A 24,225-nucleotide genomic window follows, 5' to 3' on the forward strand; every position below is an offset into this window, starting at 1 on the left:
GACTGTAATTTTCCTTTCACCCATGAGTGGTTCTGAATCAAACAAATATTTCATAAGCACCTGTGTCTCATGTTGCACAAAATACTAACAGAGTTCCTGGTTTAAAACATGGCTCTTGGGTTACAAGAACATTTAAGGAGATAATACTCCACCAGAAGAAATAATAAGAAAACCAGCTTGTGAGAAGGGTCTGGGTATGAATGCTAGAGGTGACAAAAGAAAATAATGGGGCCCAGAAAGATCCAGGAGGGCTTCATTAATGAAAGACAGACAGTGAGGTGTCCTCATCAGCACAGTGACTAGGTCTCCATCTAGAACAGGCAGTCCTCTTAGTTGATAAATGGTGCTGCTGTTAAAGAAATTGAAATATGATTCAGAGATACATAAACAGAACTTGCAAGAAATGAAATCTGTTTCATATAAGACAACAGGATATAGCTGAAAAAGCATGAACTTAGAGCTACAAGGCCTCAGTGATTACTGTCTGTGAAATCCTCAATAAATTACTTACTCTCTCTGAAATAAATAAATGATTGTGAATAAATGAAAAAATAGAAATGAAATTACCATACTCTGTTTAAATCAGGTACAGCTCTACAGACACGAAAACCACTCTCTGATCCGAGAAAGAAAAAATGCCTATGAAATGAAAAAGAGGTTACTTTTATTCCTCTTATATAGGAGAGCAAACAGAATAGGTTACCCTTCCAGGGAAAACTTATCTGTAGACCTCCATTTAAATTCACATATATCTCAACTGAATACCTACAAGAAGATCCATGGATTTCACACAACTACATGTGTGACATTCAGAAATGCAATTAAAAAATGAACTCTTGATCACACATATTATGTGTTAGGCGGTAGGACAGACCAACAGGGATACAGAGATGAAAAAGACAACATTCCTGTGTCCCTACAGAGCTTACATGCAGTTAACCATGTTGCTATAGCAGTGCCAGAACCCATTCTACCCTCTACTATTAGACGGCGTAGACTACCCCTAAAACCTCCAGCCATTGGTCCCAGGTTGTTCCTGCCTTCTCCACTAGAGTCCTTCAAAATACTAGGATATGGAGATTCACCAACTCTCCTGAGCCTTATTACACCATCTCACCCATCCCCAAGTTAGTCCAACTGAACTTTTCTTCCCCAAACAGTCCTTATTTTCCCATGCAATGGCACCCCACTCCAGTACTCTTGCCTGGAAAATCCCATGGATGGAGGAGCCTGGTAGGCTGCAGTCCATGAGGTCGCTAAGAGTCGGACACGACTGAGCGACTTCACTTTCACTTTTCACTTTCATGCATTGGAGAAGGAAATGGCAATCCACTCCAGTACTCTTGCCTGGAGAATCCTAGGGACAGGGGAGCCTGGTGGGCTGCCGTCTATGGGGTTGCACAGAATCGGACATGACTGAATCGACTTAGCAGCAGCAGCAACAGTCATGTCTAGTCTTTTATTTCAAGATCTCCATTTCCCACCCCCATCTCCACATATTCCTGACCATCTACATAAAATAACATCCCAAGATCTATGCTCTTTAATCTAACCTTATTTTTCTCATGTCATTTAACTGTGATCTGAAAGTGCATTATTTTATTATTTAATTGTTAATGGCTTATAATTTATATGCTCTGCTGGAATGTAATTTGTGACCCCAGCACCAACTGTGACATCCATCCCTCCTCAGTCCCTAGATACAGTAGGTATTCAATCAATCTTTGTCAGAATATATAAACAACAGAACACGCAAATTCCATATCATTTTGTACCTTTCTGAGGGTATCCATTTCTTTTGACATGGTAATATTTATGTACTGTGCTCAGCCGCTCAGTCATGTCCAACTCCTTGCAACCCCATAGACTATAGCTTGCCAGACTTCTCTGTCCATGGAATTTTCCAGGCAAGAATAGTTGAGTGCGTTGCCATTTCCTACTCCGAGGGATCTTCCTAACCCAAGGATCGAACCTGTGACTCCTCTATCTCCTGCATGGCAGGCGGGGTCTTTACCACTGCACCACCTGGGAAGCTCTATGGTAGTATTTATATGTTTATTTTTATATTAATACATGAATATGTCTTCCCTACATGGCAGGAAACACCTTGAGGATCCATGTCTGTTTTACCTTTGTATCCTTCAATACCCAGGGTATTTCCTTTGTTAATTTGATTTCCTTTGCTAATGCCTGTTGAATATAAAAATCATGTTGTCCCTTGGTTAAGATCTGTTGAATAAATAAACAAATGGTCCCTTCATCTTCAGTCTTCTTAATCTTGACTTTGTCAAAACTCTACCACAATCCTCAGAAATATAAACATATCTGGTTGATAACATGGAAAGGTAAAGGATCTTTTTTACTACATCACTGCTGCTTCTTTTTAAGAACTAATTGCTTGACCAAGTTTAAAGCTTATTTTCACCCCATCCATCAAACCCTTACCTGGTAGGGTTTTTGCAAACATCTATTAATTTCTTGAGGATAAAAAAGAGAATAAAACCTTTAAAAACCACATACTCTTCTGGAGTACACCAATCTCTGCTTGCTGTGGATACAAGCTATTTTTATCAGGTGATTCTGTGATATTCCTTTTCAACACATGATACTCACTCTTTCAAGCTGTTCAGCACTGTTCTATTTGGTTTCATGTTACATCAATGAGACAGTTTGAGGGAAAAGGGAAAATGGGACATGCTATATTTAGTAGCACACTAAATCCCTAAATAAAAACTGAATTTCCTAAACTCCTCAACTACGCAATCTATCTCTAGGACCCTAATTACCAACCCAAGATTAAGACCAAATAGGCAATGCCTTTATCCAAGAGAATATTTTTACGAGTGTTAATTACAGAAAATTATTTACAATGTCTCTAAATTTTGAGTTAAAGTTCATACATAAAGGTCATAGAGGGACCAAACAATTACATCATATATTTTGTATTTCCATAGTATTTTTACTCTGGGATTATCAGTATAATTATATTTTAGAATGATAACACATCTAGGTACACATCTGGACATGCTGAGGTTGAGGTGGTCACGTGACAACTATGAAGTGCTGGTTAACAAACAGTTAGACATAGAGAAACAAAGCTTGGAAGGTTTAGGCTAGAGTATCAGTGTAACCATCAAAGTGAATAATGACCCTTGAAGAGTCAGGAGAGCTGAAGGCTGAGGCGGAAACCTTAGTGCCTAAATGTGAACAAATGTCTACTGCTGCTTCACTGACTACACTAAAGCCTTTAACTGTGAATCACAACAAACTGTGGAAAATTTTTAAAGAGATGGGAATACCAGAACACCTTACCTGCTTTCTGAAAAACCTGTATGCAGGTCAAGAAGCAACAGTTAGAAGCAGACATGGAACAACAGACTGGTTCCAAATTGGGAAAAAAGTACATCAAGGCTGTATATTGTCACCCTGTTTATTTAACTTAAATGCAGAGTACATCAAGCAAAATGCCAGGCTGGATGAAGCACAAGCTGGAATCAATATTTCTGATGGGAGAAATATCAATAATCTCAGATATGCAGATGACACTACCATTATGGCAGAAAGTGAAGAGGAACTGCTGCTGCTGCTGCTAAGTCACGTCAGTCGTGTCCGACTCTGTGAGACCCCATAAACGGCAGCCCACCAGGCTCCCCCGTCCCTGGGATTCTCCAGGCAAGAACACTGGAGTGGGTTGCCATTTCCTTCTCCAATGCATGAAAGTGAAAAGTGAAAGGGAAGTTGCTCAGTCGTGTCTGACTCCTAGCGACCCCATGGACTGCAGCGCACCAGTCTCCTCCGTCCATGAGATTTTCCAGGCAAGAGTACTGGAGTGGGGTGCCATTGCCTTCTCCTGAAGAGGAACTAAAGAGCCCTTAATGAAGGTGAAAGAGGAGAGTGAAAAAGCTGGCTTAAAATTCAACATTCAAAAAACTAAGGTCATGGCATTTGGTCCCATCATTTCATGGGAAATAGATGGGGAAACAATGGAAATGGTGAAAGACTTTATATTCTTGGGCTCCAAAATTATTGCAGATGGCAACTACAGCCATGAAATTAAGAAAGATACTTGCTCTTTGAAAGAAAAGCTATGAGCAACCTAGACAGCATACTAAAAAGCAGAGACATTACTTTGCTGACAAAGGTTGGTATAGTCAAAGCTATGGTTTTTCCAGTAGTCATGTATGGATGTGACAGTTGGACCATAAAGAAGGCTTTATGCCAAAGAATGGATGCTTTTGAACTGTGGTGCTGGAGAAGACTCTTGAGAGTCCCTTGGACTGCAAGGAGATCAAACCAGTCAATCTTCAAGGAAATCTGTCCTGAATATTTGTTCGAAGGGTTGATGCTGAAGTTGAAAGTCCAGTACTTTGGGCACCTGATGCAACAGCTGACTCATTGGAAGACCCTGATACTGAGAAAGAGAAGGCAGGAAGAGAAGGGGACGACAGAGATGAGATGGTTGGATGGCATCACTGACTCAGTGGACATAGTTTGAGCCAGCTCTGGGAGATGGTGAAGGTCAGGGGAGCCTGGCTTGCTGCAGTCCATATGGTCACGAAGAGTCAGACGTGAGTGAGTGACTTAACAACAAGAAGAAGAAGGTTAAGAAAAAGTTATGAATAGAAGCAGATACTTAGCCTCAGAAATACTTAACTTACTGGCTTGCTGTAAGACTCAGGGGTTATAGGCAAAAAGACTTTTGTTCTGCAAACTGTGTTACAAATATCTGTTTCTATTATTTTTATAAGGAATGTTAAGAGTAGTGTAGCAGAGCAACTACAAAACTGGTCATAATCGTTAACGCTCCTTGTACACATGCCCTTCACAATGTGACTTTGCATATCTTCCTATCAAGAGATGTAATCTGTTTCCTGGTTCCTATATCTGGGCTGGCTTTGTGATTTGCTTTGGTCAATAGGATGCAGTAGAGTTCCTACTGTGTCAGCTCTTGCTTACTTTCAATTTCTGTTGGAATCCTGCTCAGCTATCATGTGAACAAGCCCCAGCTGTCCTGCCAGAAAAAGAAAGACTACATAGAAAACAGCCCAGTGAGCCCAATCAAGGCCATCCTAGAACAGTCTATTATGTTAATGGCGGTGCATTAGTAAAGATTCTGCCTGCTAAATCAGAAGACACAGGAAATGTAGGTTTGATCCCTGAGTTGAGAAGATCCCCTGGAGTAGGAAATGGCAACCCACTCCAGTAATCTTGCCTGGAAAATTCCATGGACAGAGGAGCCTGGCAGGCTACAGTTCATAGGGTTGCAGAGAGTCGGACATGACTGAACACATGCACTAGTCACCAGAAAGGCCTATAACAAGCCAACTCCACACATGTGAGGGAGCCCAGCCAAGATCAGAAGAGCTGCCTACCTGACCTAGAGCTCACTACAAATGTATGAATGAGCCCAACTAAGATCAGAAGAACTGCTCGGTTGATTTGTATACTCATGAGTCATAATGAACCACTGAGTTTTAGACTGGTTAGTTATCTAGAAATAGGTAACTGATGTAAGTAGCAATAAATAAACCAGCCTACCAGGAGCCTTTTACGTGCTTGGCACCATGCTGATAAGCACTGTTTGAAAGTGAAAGTTGCTCAGTCGTGTCTGACTCTTCGTCACCTCATGGACTATAAAGTCCATGAAGTTCTCCAGGCCAGAATACTGGAGTGGGGAGCCTTTCCCTTCCCCAGGGGATCTTCCTAACCCAGGGATCAAACCCAGGTCTTCTACATTGCAGGTGGATTCTTTACCAGATAAGCCACAAGGGAAGCCTAAGAATACTGGAGTGGGTAGCCTATCCCTTCTCCAGTGGATCTTCCTGACCTAGGAATCGAACTGGGGTCTCTGCATTGCAGGCAGATTCTATACCAACTGAGCTATCCTGGAAGCCCCAAGTTTACAGGGGTCATTTCATTTGCTTCTCATGATAACTTTATGTAGTAAATATTATCCCCATTTTACAGATTATAAAATCAAGCACAGAGCTTAAGTTCACTTGCCCAGTGTTGTACAGCTATCAAACAGTGGGGCCGAAATTTAAGTCAGGTTGTTCAACTACACAGCAGCAGTTAATCCAAGAAAAGAATCTTTTATTTAATTCAAGAAATAAGGAACTTTCCCCAGTCTTCTCTAAAATAAATAATCTTTTCTAGCCTTTTCCTATGCTTCTGATTGTCCCAACTCAAAGATCCATTTCTATGAAAAATAACAATAACATCAGTGACTTCATTTGCTGATACGTTACTTCATTTGATCCTTACAATAAGCTGTGTTATCACCTTTGTTTTACAGAGGAGAGAAAAGAAGGTGGAGGGGGTGTCTCAGAGAGACTAATGCAACTCTCTAAGTCACACAGCCTGTGAGTAGCCCAGTGGGGCTGTCATTCCTGGTCTGATAACTTCAGGACCTATGTCATGCTGCCTGGCAGGCAGCTTTTCCACATTCTCCATGTTTTCCTGCAGCTCAATGCCAATCAATAGATTCACTTAGCAGACAGATACCAAATATCTCCCATGTCTCTAGCCACAAGACTGGCTCTTGAGATTACAAAATAGTTAAATCCATGTTCTCTTGTTCTCAAAGAACTCAAGATTAGTTGAGAATGCAAGAGTGAAATACATAAAAAGCTAAATGATATAACAAGAGATGAAATGTAAGAAGGTATTAGTGTTGAATAAATGGAAGAAACAAAATAGTCAGAGCCCAGAGTTCAAGGGAGAGGGAAAGAAATGTGGGTTCAATCTGTCTGGCAAGGATTCACATGGGAGAGAACATTAAGGACACATAGGATGGTAGATTTCCTATGGGATCATAGTCTTTTGTGGCTGGAGGTGTGTGATTCTTGTAGGGCTGTCATGGTGATTGTAGCTTCAAGATATCCACATGGTGATTATTCAAACCTGGTAAATTTGGACAAGGTCAATTCCTTGTATGTGAGGAAAAAGCACTTATCTGAGAGTCTCAATACATACAAAACTTGGAAGGGCTGGAAACAGGTTCCTAGAAACTTGAAGCAACTACCATATCATGACAGTCAACAAATCCAGAAAATAGATAATAAGTCTAAACTTATGTCTAGACCAATCCCCCCCACCAGATAGGAAAGAAGGTGGATAGAATGACCAGGAAGAAATCCAAGCCATGCATAATGCATACACAATGTCAGTAGTTCATGTTCCAGCCCTTGGAGGACCAGGGAAAACTTAGCTAAGAATAAAACACCTGCACTTGGCAAAACTCAACAAGTTTAATTTCCAGGTTATTTTATTTTTTTCTATTCTCAATATCCAGGAAAGACGCTCTTTAATCTGACACAATCTAACCTTCCAGAATTACTGCTCACCTTCTAATCCCTTTCACCCTATCATGCACCAGCTACATTGCAGTGCTTGCATTATCTCAGCATACCTTGCTCTGTCACACACCTATGTTGCTCTTGGCCTCAGGGGCTTTGCACAGCCTATTCCTTCTACTGGATCTCTCATCTCTTCTAATCACCCTACCCAATCCTGCCTCCCTTCTTCCACTAGCTAATTCCTATATTTCCTTCATCCTTACTTTAAATGTTACTTCCAGGTAGAACAGAAGGAAAACAGAAAACTCTTTGTGGGGGGAAAACACCATAAACAAGGGAAAAGGCTGGGATAGTGGGCTTACAAGGTGGATGGGATCAGCAGTTCCAGGTATAGTGGGAGGTTCTGACTGAAAGCCACATTTAGTAGTTTGAAAAAAGGAAGGATGTGGGATAAAGAATGAATTAACTCTCATCACAAAAAGCCCAAGCCCCAGTGCTCATGGGATCCCCATAAAAGCAGGAAGACATAACAAAAGAAAAATGTTTCACTACTGACAGAAGAGAGAGAAATTCCTGATATCTGGAGGTAGGAAAAATGTCAACAAACGCTGCATGTCAAGAGAAAGAGCACATGCTCCAAGAGATCCTGGTGGGAGAGGGGTGGTTAGCTAGATGAGCAAAGCAAAGTCTTAGAAACAGATGAATGCAGATGCTGATAAAGGAACAGAAATCTAGAGATTGGCCACAGAGGAAGCTGATGAATCTCCAGGTCACATTATGCAGGTATTTCCAAAAGTGGAATTAATATAGTGAAAAGCTGTTGTTGTTCAGTCGTTAAGTCGTGTCTGACTCTTTGTGACTCCATGGATTGCAACATGCCAGGCTCCCGTGTCCTTCACCATCTCCCGGAGTTTGCTCAAACTCATGTGGAAAGCTACAGGCAGCTTTAAAGCAACAAGTACACAGCAGACAATGACCAGGATACGTGGCAAGAGGAGGCATCAGAAGAGAAAGGAAGAAGTGTAAGCCACAGAATATATTTACGTGATTGAAAGTGAAAGCCACTCTATACAGTCCATGGAATTCTCCAGGCCAGAGTACTGGAGTTGGTAGCCGTTCCCTTCTCCAAGGGATCTTCCCAACCCAGGGATCAAACCCAGGTCTTCTGCATTGCAGGCGGATTCTTTACCAACAGAGCTACCAGGGAAGACCATTTATATGATTGTATTAATAATAATGGCAATAATATTTACTTTATGAAAGTTTTACTCAACTACTAAGCATGTACCAATAATATGCATTATTTCAATTGCAAGGAAACAAAATGACCTTGAAGGATGCCCAGAGAGACATAAGAAAGGGACAGAACTGACAGCAACTAAAGCCTGTTCTCTGCAACAAGAGAAGCCACTGCCATAAGAAGCCCTCGAACCTTGATGAAGAGTAGCCCCTGGCTCATTGCAGCCAGAGAAAGCCCTCACAGAGCAATAAAAACACAGCCAAAAATAAATAAATTAATAAATACAAAACAAAAGCAAAAAACCTCTCTGTTCTCCCTTTCCTAAGTTAAAAGATTTATCACATTAAGAGTGTAAACCATGCTTGAGTGCTACAGGCACTCAGAGTATCTTGCCATAGGAAATAAGCAGATGGCTTTGTCCAGCCACACTCTTAAGAGATGGAGTAGGATGGTCAGGGTTCCAGGCCTGTAAGGGTGTGGAAATACAGTCTCACAGTGCCACTGAGTTCTGAGACTTGGCTGATGACAGTGGGAGAGCACTGCTACAATGAGATCATGCTGGTGGTACTGCACTGGTTAGAAGAGGACCTAGTCTAGCATATTCTCAGCTACAGCCAGCCCAGGCCCTCCTCCACATGGCAATAGCAGGAGTCCACTTCACAAAGTCCTTAAGTCACAGCTCTGGATCTTGGTTCTGAATCCACCTGTCCCAGGCAAGCTGTAACTCTGCCACCAGTACCTACTTCATGACTTAGCTGCAAAGAGAAAACACCACTCATGATTCCTAGTGGGGCGTAGCAACATGCTCTGAGCTGCTGAAGAGAAAAAGGATATACATACCCCTGTTATATTTAGGTATCATGAAGAGCCATATAGCTTCTATTGGAAGTTGAGCTCTTGACATAGAGATGTTAAGATATGCTTATATGACAGCCCTTGGTGACACATGGAAAGGTCAGACCAATCTCTGAATTCTGAAATTCTAGAATCTACATAAAAAGATTTGAAAATGTATTCAGTTTTTAACTGCACTGAATGGCATATGACAGGCAAATTTCAGGGTACACAATAAGTTTTCTTTCAATTTTGCATCAGAGTATAACATTTTAAAAATAACTGAGGTGAAATTTATATAAAATTGACCATTTAAAGTGAATTATTCAGTGGCATTTAGTACATTCACAATGTTGTGCAACCACTACCTCAGTCTAGTTCAAAAATATTTCCATCACTGCAAAGTAAAACCCCTTACTCTCCATTTCCCTTGTCCCTATCTTCTGGCAACCACCAATATGCCTACTAACTCTGTGGTTTTATCTATTCTGAATATTTCATATAAACAAAATCGCATGTCATCTTTTGTGTCTAGATTCTTTGACTTAGTATGTTTTGAAGGTTCATCAGTGTTGTAGCCTGTATCATAACTTCATTCCTTTTCACAGCTGAATATTATTCCATTGTGTGTATATAGCACAATTTCTTTATCCATTGATAAATATTTCGGCTGTTTCCACCTTTTGGCTATGAACATGTGTGTACCTGTACTTGAATACTTGTTTTCAATTCTTTTGGGTATACAATTAAGGAAAAGAATTGTGGTGGTCACATGGTAATCCTGTTTAACAACTGACAAACTTTTCCACAGTGGCTGCATCATTTTACAATCCCACCAGCAAGATATGAAGACTATAATTTCTCCACATCCTCCCTAACACTTAGTTTGGTTTTTAATTTTTTTGTTTCTTTTTATGTTATAGCGAGTGGATGTGAAGTAGTACCAAAAATGGTTTTGATGTGTATTCCCCTTTTGTGTGTCTTTTGGCTACTTTTTAACACGTTAAATGACAACTAGGGATACAAATTTGTATAGGGGGGTTCCAAACGCAAATAAACAAGGTGACAGTTACACAGATAACTTGGATGAGCTTCACAAACTGCACCATGCACAGGCAATGATAATCGCATTTTTTTCAAACACTGATTGTAAAAGTGGGTTTCCATTTCAGGAATCTTATCTTCAAATCAGAGAAATATGATGTTTAAGAACATGAAAACCCCCTGAGAGCAGGAATTTTTGTCTACATCATTTCCCGGTCTGAACAAGGCACATACTAGGCACTCAATCAGTGTTGGCTAACTAAAGAAATCAGGTTGACTACAATGGAAACAGTCACAGACTTTATTGTCTTGGGCTCCAAAATCACTGCAGATGGTGACTGCAGCCATGAAATTAAAAGATGCTTGCTCCTTGGAAGAAAAGCTATGACCAACCTAGACAGCATATTAAAAAGCAGAGACATTGCTGACAAAGATCTGTCTAGTCAAAGCCATGGTCTTTTCTAGTAGTCATGTATGGATGTGAGAGTTGGACCATAAAGAAAGCTGAGTGCTGAAGAATTGATGCTTTTCAACTGTGATGTTGGAGAACTCTTGAGAGTCCCTTGGACTGCAAGGAGATCAAACTAGTCAATCCTAAAGGAAATCAGTCCTGAATATTCATTGGAAGGACTGATGCTGAATCTGAAACTCTGATACTTTGGCCATCTGATGCGAAGATCGGACTCATTGAAAAAGACCCTGATGCTGAGAAAGATTGAAGACAGGTGGAGAAGGGGATGACAGAGGATGAGATGGTTGGATGGCATCACTGACTCAAAGGACATGAATTTGCACAAGCTCTGGGAGTTGGTGATGGATAGGGGAGCCTGGTGTGCTGCAATCCATGGGGTTGCAAAGAGTCGGATGCAACTGAGCAACTGAACTGACCTGACCTGGTTTAAGAGACTTATAAGTGAAAGTAGGTGATAAGGAAGAGGGATTGATCTAGGATAATTCAAGATCCTTCTACTTAGGTCCCGTGGGAAAATGATGATGCCATTAACCAGGATAATAAATACAGGAGCAAGAACACATGTGATGAAGGAATTATCTCAGAATTCTTACCATTAATTGGAGTTTCATTTTTATTTTTTAATAATTTTCATGTTCCTTTTATTAATATAACACACTTTCTATGCAGAAAAAGGTAAGAAAGAAGTTAAAAGGTATTCTACAAACATGATGTAATAATGCTTCTACTCACAAACATTTCCTATCTCAATATTTTGTAGGAAAAAAATTTTTCTTCCTATTATGTCCTATCCTGACCTCATCCCCTGCTGAATGTCACTCCATCTCATATATGTCCAATTTTCCATCATTATTATGACAATCTTTATAGCACTGTTTATCCAAATATGGCTTGGCAAACTTATTAACTCTTCTCTGATTTATGAATTAGAGAATGTCTCCCACCAAACAGAACATATCTAGAAAAGCAGTCCACTATGACTCTGCATGACACTATTTGTTACTAGAGGACAAATTGCTAAATTTTAAGTTTACTCTGATCACTTCCCCCTTGCAGACTGTGTGTCTTCCATTTCAGAAATCAGAAGAAATAATTCAAGCTTACTTTAGTCTGGTAAAAATGTTTGTCTTTTGAAATTTTTTATTGTAAGAATACTCTAGAGACTTGCCTGGCTGTTCAGTGGTTAAGGCTCCATGCTTCCAATGCAGGGCGAGTGGGTTTGATCCCTGGTCAGGGAACTAAGATCCCACATGCCATGCAGCATGGCCAATTTTTTAAAAAATTAAAAGATTAAAAAAATGTAATTAAGTAAAAGAATATTCTAATCTTGTATAATATGTACCACAAAAGAATATATCACACCCTCAAAGGGAAGCAAAATCCTACTTCAACATAATAAGACTGCCTGATGAACTATGGATGGAGGTTCGTGACATTGTACAGGAGACAGGGATCAAAACCATCCCTATGGAAAAGAAATGCAAAAAAAGCAAAATGGCTGTCTGGGGAGGCCTTACAAATAGCTGTGAAAAGAAGAGAAGCAAAAAGCAAAGGAGAAAAGGAAAGATATAAGCATCTGAATGCAGAGTTCCAAGGAATAGCAAGGAGCGATAAGAAAGCCTTCCTCAGCAATCAGTGCAAGGAAATAGAGGAAAACAACAGAATGGGAAAGACTAGAGATCTCTTCAAGGAAAATCGAGATACCAAGGGAAAATTTCATGCAAAGATGGGCTTGATAAAGGACAGAAATGGTATGGACCTAACAGAAGCAGAAGATATTAAGAAGAGGTGGCAAGAATACACAGAAGAACTGTACAAAAAAGAGCTTCATGACCAAGATAATCATGATGGTGTGATCACTCATCTAGAGCCAGACATCCTGGAATGTGAAGTCAAGTGGGCCTTAGAAAGCATCAGTATGAACAAAGTTAGTGGAGGTGATGGAATTCCAGTTGAGCTGTTTCAAATCCTGAAAGATGATGCTGTGAAAGTGCTGCACTCAATATGCCAGCAGATTTGGGAAACTCAGCAGTGGCCACAGAACTGGAAAAGGTCAGTTTTCATTCCAATCCCAAAGAAAGGCAATGCCAAAGAACGCTTAAACTATTGCACAATTGCACTCACCTCACATGCTAGTAAAGTAATGCTCAAAATTCTCCAAGCCAGGCTTCAGCAATATGTGAACCGTGAACTTCCAGATGTTCAAGCTGGTTTTAGAAAAGGCAGAGGAACCAGAGATCAAATTGCCAACATCTGCTGGATCATGGAAAAAGCAAGAGAGTTCCAGAAAAACATCTATTTCTGCTTTATTGACTATGCCAAAGCCTTTGACTGTGTGGATCACAATAAACTATGGCAAATTCTTCAAGAGATGGGAATACCAGACCACCTGACCTGCCTCTTGAGAAACCTATATGCAGGTCAGGAAGCAACAGTTAGAACTGGACATGGAACAACAGACTGGTTCCAAATAGGAAAAGGAGTACGTCAAGGCTGTATATTGTCATCCTGCTTATTTAACTTCTCTGCAGAGTACATCATGAGAAACACTGGGCTGTAAGAAGCACAAGCTGGAATCAAGATTGCTGGGAGAAATATCAATAACCTCAGATAAGCAGATGACACCACCCTTATGGCAGAAAGTGAAGAGGAACTAAAAGGCCTCTTGATGAAGGTGAAAGAGGAGAGTGAAAAAGTTGGCTTAAAGCTCAACGTTCAGAAAACGAAGATCATGGCATCCGGTCCCATCACTTCATGGGAAATAGATGGGGAAACAGTGTCAGACTTTATTTTTTTGGGCTCCAAAATCACTGCAGATGGTGATTGCAGCCATGAAATTAAAGGACGCTTACTCCTTGGAAGGAAAGTTATGACCAACATAGAGAGCATATTAAAAAGCAGAGATGCTACTTTGCCAACAAAGGTCCGTCTAGTCAAGGCTATGGTTTTTCCAGTGGTCATGTATGGATGTGAGAGTTGGACTGTGAAGAAAGCTGAGTGCCGAAGAATTGATGCTTTTGAACTGTGGTGTTGGAGAAGACTCTTGAGAGTGCCTTGGACTGCAAGTCCAGTCCATTCTAAAAGAGATCAGTCCTGGTTGTTCATTGGAAGGACTGATGCTGAAGCTGAAACTCCAATACTTTTGCCACCTCATGTAAAGAGTTGACTCATTGGAAAAGACTCTGATGCTGGGAGGGATTGAGGGCAGGAGGAGAAGGGGATGACAGAGGATGAGATGCCTGGATGGCATCACTGACTTGATGGACATGAGTTTGAGTAAACTCTGGGAGTTGGTGAAGAACAGGGAGGCCTGGTGTGCTGCGATTCATGGGGTCACAAAGAGTCGGACACAACTGAGCAACTGAACTGAACTGATTGTAGGCAGAGAAAACAGCAAATGCAAACAAGCAAAAGCAAATGCTCAGTTGCGTGCATTCATGTCAACTTGCTTCAGTCGTGTCCAACTCTCTGTTACTGCATGAATTGTAGCCTTCCAGGTTCCTCTGTCCATGGGATTCTCCAGGCTAGAATACTGGAGTGGATTGCCATGCCTTCCTCCTGGGGATCTTCCCAACCCATAAGACCCATAAGAGAACCCGTTGTCTCATATGTCTCCTGCATTGGTAGGTGTGTTCTTTACCACTAGCGCCACTTGGGAAGCCCAAATGAGCGGCACCTTTGGTCAGTTGCAAATGGTTTAACATCAGAGCAAATGCAGGATTTGAGTGAGCGAAAATGGGGGGCCAAATACTTAGATATAAATGTAAGGATAAATGTATGATAACAAACCAAAAAGCTTAGGCTTCATCTTGTGGATAGTGGAGCTCAGGGAAATGACAGGGTCACATGTACAAGTTTTAGAGACGTTTGGTTTTGGGGGCTATTTGGAGGGGAAGAGACTGAAAAGTGGGGCTAAGAGTTAAGAGAATTTTATGGTAGACCAGTAGAGAGATGAAAATGAGAAATTTAAGATTATTGATTATTCACAATTGTCCCTATTTTTATTACCATGAATAACTAAAAGCAAACAATGTATATGCTTCCTGATTTTGTCTACATTCTTCTGTTATGAAGATATATCATGTTCAGGGTTTTTGTTTGTTTGTATTGTTTTGGCAAGAAGGGGAATAGTATTTCTTTTTATAGAGTACTAATCTTTACAAAAGCCCTTCCATGTTTAAGGACATACAATAAATAATATCCCATACAGTACACTTTTAACTGGAGACCAAAGCAGAAAGGTTTTCAACAGTATCCACCAATTGAGATATATTCCTCGGTGGTATATTCAAAATTGATTACGCTTCTGAATCATAAAACCAGGTTCCTACGATGTCACTTAAAAGCTTTGTATCATTGGGCAAAGTCCCCAATGTCTAAATTGTTATCTTAAAAGTGGTGTCTCAGTCAGAGTCAGAGTCAGGAAACAGAAGGCATACTCAAAGAGTAAAATGGAGCAAGGTTTAACGAAGGAAATTCATCACAGGATGATGAATCACCCTGGGGCTAGTAATAGTGGAGACTCATCACCTCTTTGACCTTGAGAGAACACACAGAGAGAGAGACAGAGAGACAGAGAGAAAGAGAGGTGTAGTTGTAGGATAAATATGGGCTGTGGCCTGCACACAGCCACTACTAACCAGTAGCCTAGCAGAGAGAGAGTTGGGGAAATAAATACCCAGAATTCACTTTCTTTCAGTCGTTAGATATCCTGCCAGTGTCCCCACTGGCCAAATCCTTCTACAAACAAGAGGGAAAGAGGGCCTACTGATGCAGTCTATAAAGGTCAGCCTCCAAGGCCACAGAAAGAATGGGGAAAAGAATAGAGTAGATATAGGTTGTAAATGTAAGATACCCAGTTCAAAATGTAATAATGGATACCTACTTCTCACACAGATTTGCTGTGAGGGTCAAATGAGGTAACATATATAATTTGTAAACTATACCAACTTCCCTGGTGGCTCAGATGGTTAAGAATCTGCCTGTAATGCAGGAGACCCAGGTTCAATTCCTGGGTCAGGAAGATCTCCTGGAGAAGGAAATTGCAACCCACTCCAGTATTCTTGCCTGGAGAATCCCATGGACAGAGGACAAATATAATAATTATAATATTCATTCTATAAGAAGTAAACAAGAAAGAATAATGGCAATCTATAGTATGGGTCTCCTGAGGCTGACATATCTCAAACTTTCAAATCAAGAGTAGCTCTCCACTAGAATTTTTTCATTCTAGTTAAAAGTTCAAATCTTGAAGACAGAAAAATCTAACTGAAAAAGAATGGATGCTTGGGGCTGGTATACTGGGATGAACCCAGAGGGGTGGTACCGGGAGGGAGGAGGGAGGAGGGTTCAAGATGGGGAACACGTGTATACCTGTGGCAGATTCATGTTGATGTATGGCAAAACCAATACAATATTGTAAAGTTAAAAAATGAAATAAAACAAATTAAAATAAATTAAAAAAAAAAGAAAAAGAGTGGTTCAGTATCAAATGGTTAAGGCTAAGTGAAAAAATGAATTCCCCTAGTGAGGTCCATGTGACAATGGTCAGATAGGACTCAGAAACCTACTCATCAGCATCTCTAAGTTATTTTTCTGCTCTTCCTGTTTCCTAATCCCAGTTCTAATATTTGCCAGAAACAAGGTGGCTCAGATGGTAAAGAATCTGCCTGCAATTCAGGAGACCGGGGTTCGATCCCTGGGTCAGGAAGATCCCCTGGAGAAGGGAATGGGAATTCATTCTAGTATTCTTGTCTGGGAAATCCCATCAGCTACAGTCCATGGGGTCACAAAGAGTTGGACACGACTGAGCAACTAACTAACCACCACTGCCAAGTGCTTAGTATATAAGCACTATCTAACTCACTGGGGCTTCCCAGGTGGCTCAGTGGCAAAGAATCTGCCTGCCAGTGCAGGAGACACTGTTTGATCCCTGGGTCAGGAAGATCTCCTGGAGGAGGAAATGGCTCTAGTATTCTGGAAAGTCCTGGAGTCCTGGAGTCCTGGAAAGTCCCAAGGAGAACCCTGGAGGGCTACAGTCCATGGGGTCACAAGAGCCAGACAGGACTTAGTGACTGGGCATGCACCCACATCTACTTATCAGTGGATGATGAACCATGATAAAATTTATTCTGCCTACAAACCTTATAATCCAATTTATACTCTTTTCTTGTTCATTCCTATTTAGCTATTCTGACCTCCTTGCTATTCCTTGGACCCCTCAAATTACACTCCTGATTTAGGACCTTTCCTTGGGCTATTCCCTCTGCTTTTTCCTCAGAAAGACATATTGACTAACTTCTTAATTTCCATCAAGTTTATTCAAACATCACCTTCTTAGTGAGGCCAACCCTATTCAAAACTGCAGTCCCCTGCCCAAGTTCCTGACTCCCTTTATCCTACTCTATTATTTTTTTTATAACTTTTAACAAGCATATGTTAATTTCTATCTCCCCTTGTAATTCTACTGATAGAGATGTTTGAGTTTTGTTCACTGAGGTATTCCAAGCAACTATAACTGGGCCTGGCCCACATTGAACACTCAACAAATTTTCACTGAATTAATCAATCAATCATTTAGTCATGTAAAATGGTTTCAGGAGGTTCACTGACATTAGCAATTTTCTGTTAATGGAAATTTTATAAGTTGAAAAAAAGAAAGCTATGTTGGCATTGCATTTTAAATCTGATAGCCTCATCTCAACTATAATTCACTCAAAATTTTCTGCTTACAGGTGAAAACATATAAGTGATGATTAATCCCCATTATAGCCAAAGGTAAAAGCTGTAACATTTCTATTAAAGGAAATATAAGATCAAGCATCAAGGTGGTACTATAGATAATAAGTGTTTGTAAATAACATACTGTGGATAACTGTTAACTCTGTCAGCATACTTATAAAATGTAAAAACTCCCAAAGCAACTGGGAGTTCCATGGCAGCTGCAATATCAACACTAGCCACTTTGCCAGTTGTTCAGAGGCTGTGCAAATTAAACAAATTGGTAGTAACACACATAATGCATTTGGGACCCATTTTTGCACAACATAAGTTTATGTCTCTTTTTTTTTCAATAAAGATTTTTTCTTTTTCTTTAGATAAATTATCAATCCTGACACATGAACATGTGGAGATGAGATAAAGTTAAAACTGGAAAGGGGAATAAATCATGACGTGGGCAGTTTAGGTACTTCTAAGTAAACTATCACTGGTTTCTGATTTGAGTGAAAAAGGTTACTTGTGCAGCAAATTTGGGCCCATAAATTCATGGCCTGAATATGCAAAAAATATGAATTGAGTGATTAGTATAATTATTGTGTTGCAGAAATAACTGGAAAGTCAAAGAGTTCAGATGACAGAATTAGGTATCAAGGTATCAAAGGGTTAAATGGTTTCTTTCCAGAAAGCCAAATCTTCTACCTCTACCACTCAAGTGCTACAGAGTCAGAAAGATTAGGAATCCACTGCACAGCCAATCAATGAAGGACATGATTTTAGTGGACCCAGTAACAAATTAGGCTTCCCAGGTGGCTCAGTGGTAAAGAATCTGACTTTAGGAGTAGGAGATGTAGGAGCATAGGAGACAGTGTAGGAGAGGTAGGAGACACGGATTTGATCCCTGGGTTGGCCCTGGGTTGGGAAGATCCCCTGGAGCAGGAAATGGCAACCCACTCCAGCTCTAGTATTCTTGCCTGGAAAACTCCATGGACAGAGGAGCCTGAAAGGCTACAGTCATAGATTAAACTCAGTTGGACAACAACCCTTCCTGATTCAGTTGTAATCAACCTCATAAGTAAAAGGTGTGTGTGTATGTTATACCCGATGGATATGTTTGGGTTTCTTACTGCAACAGGGAACTACAACATCTAGATCCAAACTGAACTATTTCAAAACAAGAAGTAAAATCTCACTTGTTTCCCATACTGTGTAGTGCTATTCCGAAAGAACCAACACAGCTTTACTAGATACTATGGGTTGTGTACTGAACTGTGTCCCCCCATGCAAATTCATATGTAGATAACCTGAACTCTAATACCTCAGAATATGACTGTATTGGGAAACAGGGTGTGTAAAGACATAGTAATTGAGGTAAAATTAAGTCTATGAGTGGGTCCTGATCCAATATGACTGAAGAGGAGAATTAGGAAACAAACACACAAAGAGGAAAGTCCATATGAAGAGTGAGAAGATGGCCATATACTAACCAAGGAGCGAGGCGTCAGAAAAACAACTCTGGCTACACCTTGATCTTGGACTGCAAGCCTCCAGAAGTGTGAGTAAATAAATTTCTATTGTTTAAGCAACAGAGTCTGTGGTATTTGTTATGGTGGCCCTAGCAACCTAATATATCATGTATGATTCATCTCATTATGTCACTGCATGAAAAGAATGAAGTTTAAAAACTCCAGTTCATGGGACTTTCCTGGTGGCCCAGTGGTTTAGACTTCACCTTCCAATGCAGAGGATGTGGGTTCGATCCCTGGTGGGAGAGCTAAGATCCCACATGCCTCATGGCCAAGAAAACAAAACATAAAACGGAAACAATATTGTAAAAATTCAACAAAGACTTTAAAAATGATCCACATTAAAAAAAAAAATCTTTTAAATTATTAAAAAAAAAATCCAGTTCCCAATCACAAATCACAAGCATGAATGTTGATGGACACCTCATTTATTCAGCATCATAAGGGAATAAATCAGTACACACTAAGTAAAATTTACAGGTAACTAAAGCTTGCCTCTTAACAAACCAAAGTTCCTAATTCTAATCATATCAGATTGAAAGCTTCCTAAAAATACATTGGTATATGCTATTCCCCTTTTACAACAGAGTATACCATGATGTAACTTTTAAAGAATAGAATGGAAACTTTCAATAAAATTGGCAATTGTTATTCAGTACTCAAATTCAATTATTGCTTCTACTTAAGATTAATTTCTCGTGTCTTTTATAATTTGTTTTTCTTTCAGTTGAGAGGGCAATCTACTCCAGTATTCTTGCCTAGAAAATCCCATGGACAGAGGAGCCTAGCGGGCTATAGTTCATGGGGTTGCAAACAGTTGACATGCCCTAGTGACTGAGCATGCATGCACACATGCACCTACTTCCAGTTCACCTTTACTGAAAATTCCAGTGTGTCTCCCCTCTTAGCAGGCCATCTAATCTGCTGCAGGCTGAGACACTAGGGATCTAAGTATGTTAGAACTATGTCTTAAGAATTAAAAGGCTTGAGGGAGGGTCCAAAGGGCTTGCCCATGAGTAAACAATTTAATATACTCTCTGTGGCATATTTTTTGGTTCTCAGAAATGTTTTTGCTTCCTCCATAGCTTTTGCTTGTATTCCTAAGGGCTAACATTGAAAAGTTTTTATGACCACTATGTTTGGATAAGTGAGATTTTATTTTTATAATATTTTATTAATAATTATTGGCTTGTTTCCACTTCAAAAACTTTTCACAGCATCTTTATAGTGAATTTACATTAAAATCTGTATAGTATTGATTTCTGACCTCCAAAAAAGATGAACATATCAATTTTAAATAATAACAGCTAGCATATATTAGCATTTATTATGTGCCTTGATACTATGCTAAATGCGCATTAGGTATTTCACTTCACTACCAGCAATGCAAAGAATTTATTGAAAGCAAGGAAAGGGATGCGAAATCACTATGACCTTTCAGGAACTGTGCTTACTGGATGGATATATTATGCAAATGAGCATTTCTAGATGAAATAAAACATTTTAATTGGGTTTTTAAAAAGCTATTAGTAAAAACTAATACCATATGCAAGTTCCAAATTAAATATAATCCTGGCACAAGCCAAATAATCATTCTTCTCCATGGACCATCACTCCTGACAACAACCTGAAAAATTAGAGATCCCTCTCTCTATGTTTCCTATGACCCAACATGAATTTATGAAGAAGATATCTCACAGGCAGAGGGACCTCTGGAAATGAATTACTAGGTTAAGCAGAATTACACTGTTACGTCAACTCCTACCTCTCAAGAGGGATGTACTTAACACATTTGGAGGTTAATTTTTTTAAATACATTTTATTGTGATGTAATACACAGAAATGCAGAGATCTTAAGGGTTCAATGTGATGAGTTGTGACAAATGGATACACAACACCCTAATGAAAATATAGCATATTTCAATTACTCCAGAAAATTCCCTCTTGCCCCTTTGCAGTCAACCTCTTTCCCCAACTATAGATAGGTATTTTTCAGATGTAGCAGCAGTGATGGTAATAGCTACTGTTTATGGACTGTTAACAATAGGAGTATTTACAGAGTGCTCACACGCCAGGCACTGTGCATATATGGTATTCCATTCAATTCCCATGTCAAAGGCTGGTATTAGCCCCATTAGTCTATTGGGAATAAAAGAATGGGGAAAAATAGGAAGACCAAGAAATTGATTACCCAAATTCACATAACTACTGAAAGGTGGGATAGACTTGAATAGAGAATATCTGAATTAGAATTCCTCATGCTAAACTACACTGTCTCTATACAAATACTAAGGAGTTCTTGTTAATTCAAAATACATTCTAAGAAGTGGAATTAGTGAGGCCACCAGCTCTAACCCACAACTCCACTTCTATTACAATCACACCCAAGTACCTTATCTTATAAGCAAGCAAAGGTTTCAGAAGCTAATACTAATGATAACTAAAGAGGATTACTTACAAGTTTCTTAACTAAAAAGCTGCATATAAATCCCTCATGTATTTCGAAGGTAGTTAGGAGAGGGCGAAAATCCTCTATATAGGTGGTGGATCACAACCTCATCAGCCCTAAGGAATGGTTAGTGCTTCAGAAAAGGAACAGAAGGAATCCAGCCATTCACTCTACAAAACCCACCAGGAGATCACTTTGTAGCACTGCACTGTCACTTTATCAGGGAAGCACAGAGGCGAACAGCTGGATTGAACTTTTTGATTCCTCATTACATTAATTTTATTCAGTGTTTTAACTCAACCCACTCACATTTACAAAACACTTCACACAGACTACTTCTCTCATGAATGGAGCTCCATTCACGTTTCACTTAAAACATCAAACTTATTCTGAAATGACTGAGGTTAAAGCCTGTTCAGTGTCAGTTTGCAAGTATAAAATAATGAAAAACTAGGCTCACAAATGCAGGAAGGTAATGTGAGACAGCCTTCTTCAAGGGGTTCTACTAGAATAAAGCAGCTAGGTAAGGGGTACAAGGCCGCTCTCAGGAGCCCACAGGGGTCGTGACAAAATGTGTTGTGGAGTGGGTATATAGGGAATACCCTGAGGGAAGATTTATGAGAATTACCACCCTTGCTGGTTTTGATGTTATTAGAGTGGAAAAACAGTCCAAATGTCAAAGTCTGAATATTTTCCCCAGTTTCTCGAAATGACATCTTACATCTCCCTGTTTATTGTGATGGGGCCACTCGTGGCTCCGCGAGCACGTGGGCGGCTGGGGGCAGATAGCATTGAACTTGGTTGGGGTTTTGCTAAAAAAAAAAAAAAAAAAAGCAGTATTGGCTAACCCCTGGGGAGTCAGTATGACTCATTTTCCCCCAAACCTGGAGTTGTTTTTGAGAAGTCCCTCTGGGAAGTTTCCCTGTGGTCTCCCCAAATCCCTGAACATATGTTGGGGGATGGGAGGTTTTCTCTCTTTTAGAAACGAATTGTCTGTAGCAGGTTCAAGACTTCAAGACCTGCGTTTAGTAAATCCTAAACGTTTGACAACCCCAGCCCAAAGAGAGCCAACGATTACAACACACAAATATATCCCAGCCAACATCTGATCCTCCCTTTTTCCTCTGCTGAACAAGGGCACTGCTCATTGCAACAGACGCGCCTCCTGACTTTCATGTAATAGAAACACCCCAAGCCTCAAGTTGACGACGGGCTGTAATCGGGGAAACGCATCGGAGGGTGCTGCTTCTAGACAATTAGCTGGAGTCACACAGGCTGAGGGGTCCCCCTGAGGATCTGTGCTCTCTCGCTCATCACCCTAGGGCCCCGCTCGCTCGAAGCAGCCCGGACTTTTTGGCGCCACCAGCTAGTTCAGCAAAGCCACTCAGCAAAGCCAGAAGGGAGTGGCGCGCGCGGGGCAGCGACTCAGCCAGGCTGGGTCGACTGTGACGCGGAGCGGGGTGCGCGGCAACCCAACTTTCGGTTGTCTCCCCAGAGGCGGGGAAAGTCTCTGGTGGCCGGCGAGGGAATGACCAGGAGCCCATCGGGAACAGAGCCTCCACGTGGGCGGTCAAGAGGACCGCCAGAAGTCCGCGAGCTAGGGGCGCGAGGGGGCAGCTCCTGCCTTCAAGGGTCCCTTCTCCCTCTCTAAGAGTCGGGGTGGCGGCACTGGGCGCCTGGAGCGACCGAGTCACGGCCACATAGCCGTGAAGCCGCTGTCGCCCTTGACAGCGGGTGGGCGGGGCGCCGGGATGGGGCCCGCCCGAGGCGCGGCTACCTGGTTCTTGAGGCGCATCTTCTCTGCGGCGCTATCCAGCCGAAAGCGGCGGAGGCTGGGCTGGGCTGGGCTGGGCTGGGCGCGGCGGGCGGGAGGATATCCGCGGAGTCGCACCGCGCTCGCTCGCCCGGCGCTGCGCTGTCGCTTTGCCAATGCCGTCGCTGCTGCCACCCCCACCGCTGGCTCCAGGGGGAGCCTTGAGCAGGAGGTGGCAGAACCGACCCTGGCGCCTAGCTCCCGGCTTGGCATCGAGTTTATGCTTAAAAAGTTAAATGAATGAATCTCTTCACCAATACTGCCTACCGGTGCTTAAATTTTAAATGAGTTAGCATTTTTTTTTTTTTTTGGCAGTTCAAGTCCACCAGCAGCAACTGACCAATGTTTTGACCAAATACCGTGTTGGGCTCCAAGGATTTACAAACGCGATCAATTTGGAATCCTTAGATGAAATGGTAGCCCTTACCTCATGGCTCAGATGGTAAAGAATCTGCCTGCAATGTAGGAGATTAGATTGGAACTCTGGATCAGGAAGATCCCTGGAGGAAGGCATTGCAACTCCAGTATTCTCGTCTGGCGAATCTATGAACAGAATAGGGGAGGAGGCGGGGTGGGGTTTGAGGTTGGGGAGTTGGGGAGGCTCTGCTGGGGGGGGGGGGGTGGGGCCTACAGTCCATAGGATCGCAGAGTTAGACACGAGTGAGTGACTAACACTAGGTTAAATCTTATGCTTTAGGCAAAGGTGCACTGGAAAAGTGTGGATATACTTTTGACGGAGTGTGGACACACTAACTGGGTCCTTCAAGCCATGTTTGACCATTTGGCTGGTGTCTAAGATACATCCAAAGTGAGAGAGACAATGATTAACATT

General features: G+C 41.2%; 1 protein-coding gene across 1 annotated transcript in view; it reads right to left on the minus strand.

Annotated features, from left to right (window-relative positions):
• Positions 1-23,390, minus strand: part of ELAVL4 (ELAV like RNA binding protein 4) — a 160,805-nt gene extending 137,415 nt beyond the window's left edge. Inside the window, exon 1 of the mRNA XM_027537309.1 lies at positions 23,358-23,390. Within this exon, the coding sequence (XP_027393110.1) occupies positions 23,358-23,375 (18 nt within the window). The 5' untranslated portion in view covers positions 23,376-23,390. The remainder of the gene's footprint in view (positions 1-23,357) is intronic.
• Between the last annotated feature and the right edge of the window lie 835 nt (positions 23,391-24,225).

Source organism: Bos indicus x Bos taurus, chromosome 3 (assembly GCF_003369695.1).
Source record: "Bos indicus x Bos taurus breed Angus x Brahman F1 hybrid chromosome 3, Bos_hybrid_MaternalHap_v2.0, whole genome shotgun sequence".
NCBI classification, from domain to species: domain Eukaryota; kingdom Metazoa; phylum Chordata; class Mammalia; order Artiodactyla; family Bovidae; genus Bos; species Bos indicus x Bos taurus.